Here is a 1,191-nt window from a genome sequence, read left to right as displayed (position 1 = left end):
TGGTTTAAAGAGATGTAGATATCGTATATATTTATATATATATATATATATCAGATGCTGGTTTAAAGAGATGTAGATATCGTATATTTATATATATATATATATATCAGATGCTTGTTTGAAGAGGTGTAGATATCGTATATTTCACTTCTCGTCCTCCGTTATCCTCTTCGGTCGCAGTGATTACATTCGTGTATGTACATTCACCATATAGATATTACTGTTTTTAAAAAGCCCCCAGTGGACCAGCATTAAGTCTTGGGATTTATAACACTAAAAACCGGTTTTTGATGCTCATAGTGAGAACAGTGCAGATAGCCTATTGTGTAGCTTTGTGCTTAATAATAAACGAACGAACGAACTTTTTAAAGCGCCCCTTCGACAGATTTTAGCATTATAAACACTTAAGGTTACGATAAAACCACGAGGGACAAGTTAAATGTTTGAAAAAGTCCGTTTCCCTGCAATATGGATAAAATATAACCTTAATTTATCACGAAGAAAACTTCAACTTTATCATAAGTTGTAACACTATTTTATTCACTGTATCACAAACCATTGAGACAACAAACAAGTAATTTATTTATTTCAACAGGAGTTATATCAATAATAATAATAAGTTTGTGCGTTAGTTCTCACAGGCCCTAGGAATAATGTCAAACTAAAGCTTGAAAACTTCAACTTTGTTTTCCATATATTATAGGCGCTTTGGAACGAAATGCTCAAGGTGTGGTCAAGGAATATCACCCACGGATTTGGTGCGACGGGCTCGAACAAACGTGTTTCACCTGTCCTGCTTTACGTGCTTGGTGTGTCAAAAACAGCCATCAACAGGGGAAGAACTGTACATACTGGACGACAACCGTTTTATATGTAAAGATGATTACCTCCACAACCGCTACAGACAACGTAAGACAATCTTATTCTGATTATCAGTTAATCATTTACGAATAATTGAAATTTAATCATACTCCAAAATCTGAACGTACGAGAGTGAAAGTTATTTTGTACGTTTCTCATGAGCAGCATTTCTCTTCTTAGCGAGTTATGTCGTATATGTTTGACCTTCAATGTCCTTGGCATGTTTATCGATATATCATGCTTTCTGTATTTTACCGGCGTGTGATTTTCCTCTAAATATAAATTGTGAATAAGTGTATGTAAAATTTTGGATTGGATGAAGTGTTACGC

At 34.5% G+C, this 1,191-nt stretch overlaps 1 protein-coding gene across 1 annotated transcript in view; it reads left to right on the top strand.

Annotated features, from left to right (window-relative positions):
- The window catches only part of LOC106468875 (LIM/homeobox protein Lhx1-like), a gene marked incomplete at its 3' end in the record, with an annotated part of 93,190 nt that overhangs the window by 11,479 nt on the left and 80,520 nt on the right, over window positions 1-1,191 (top strand). Inside the window, exon 2 of the mRNA XM_022397234.1 lies at window positions 704-909. Coding sequence (XP_022252942.1) covers window positions 704-909 — 206 coding nt within the window. The remainder of the gene's footprint in view (window positions 1-703; window positions 910-1,191) is intronic.

The sequence above is a fragment of the Limulus polyphemus genome, unplaced genomic scaffold (genome assembly GCF_000517525.1).
Source record: "Limulus polyphemus unplaced genomic scaffold, Limulus_polyphemus-2.1.2 Scaffold3198, whole genome shotgun sequence".
Lineage (NCBI taxonomy): Eukaryota > Metazoa > Arthropoda > Merostomata > Xiphosura > Limulidae > Limulus > Limulus polyphemus.
The sequence above is the reverse complement of the archived record's forward strand: the minus strand, read 5'-3'. Positions and strand labels throughout refer to the sequence as shown.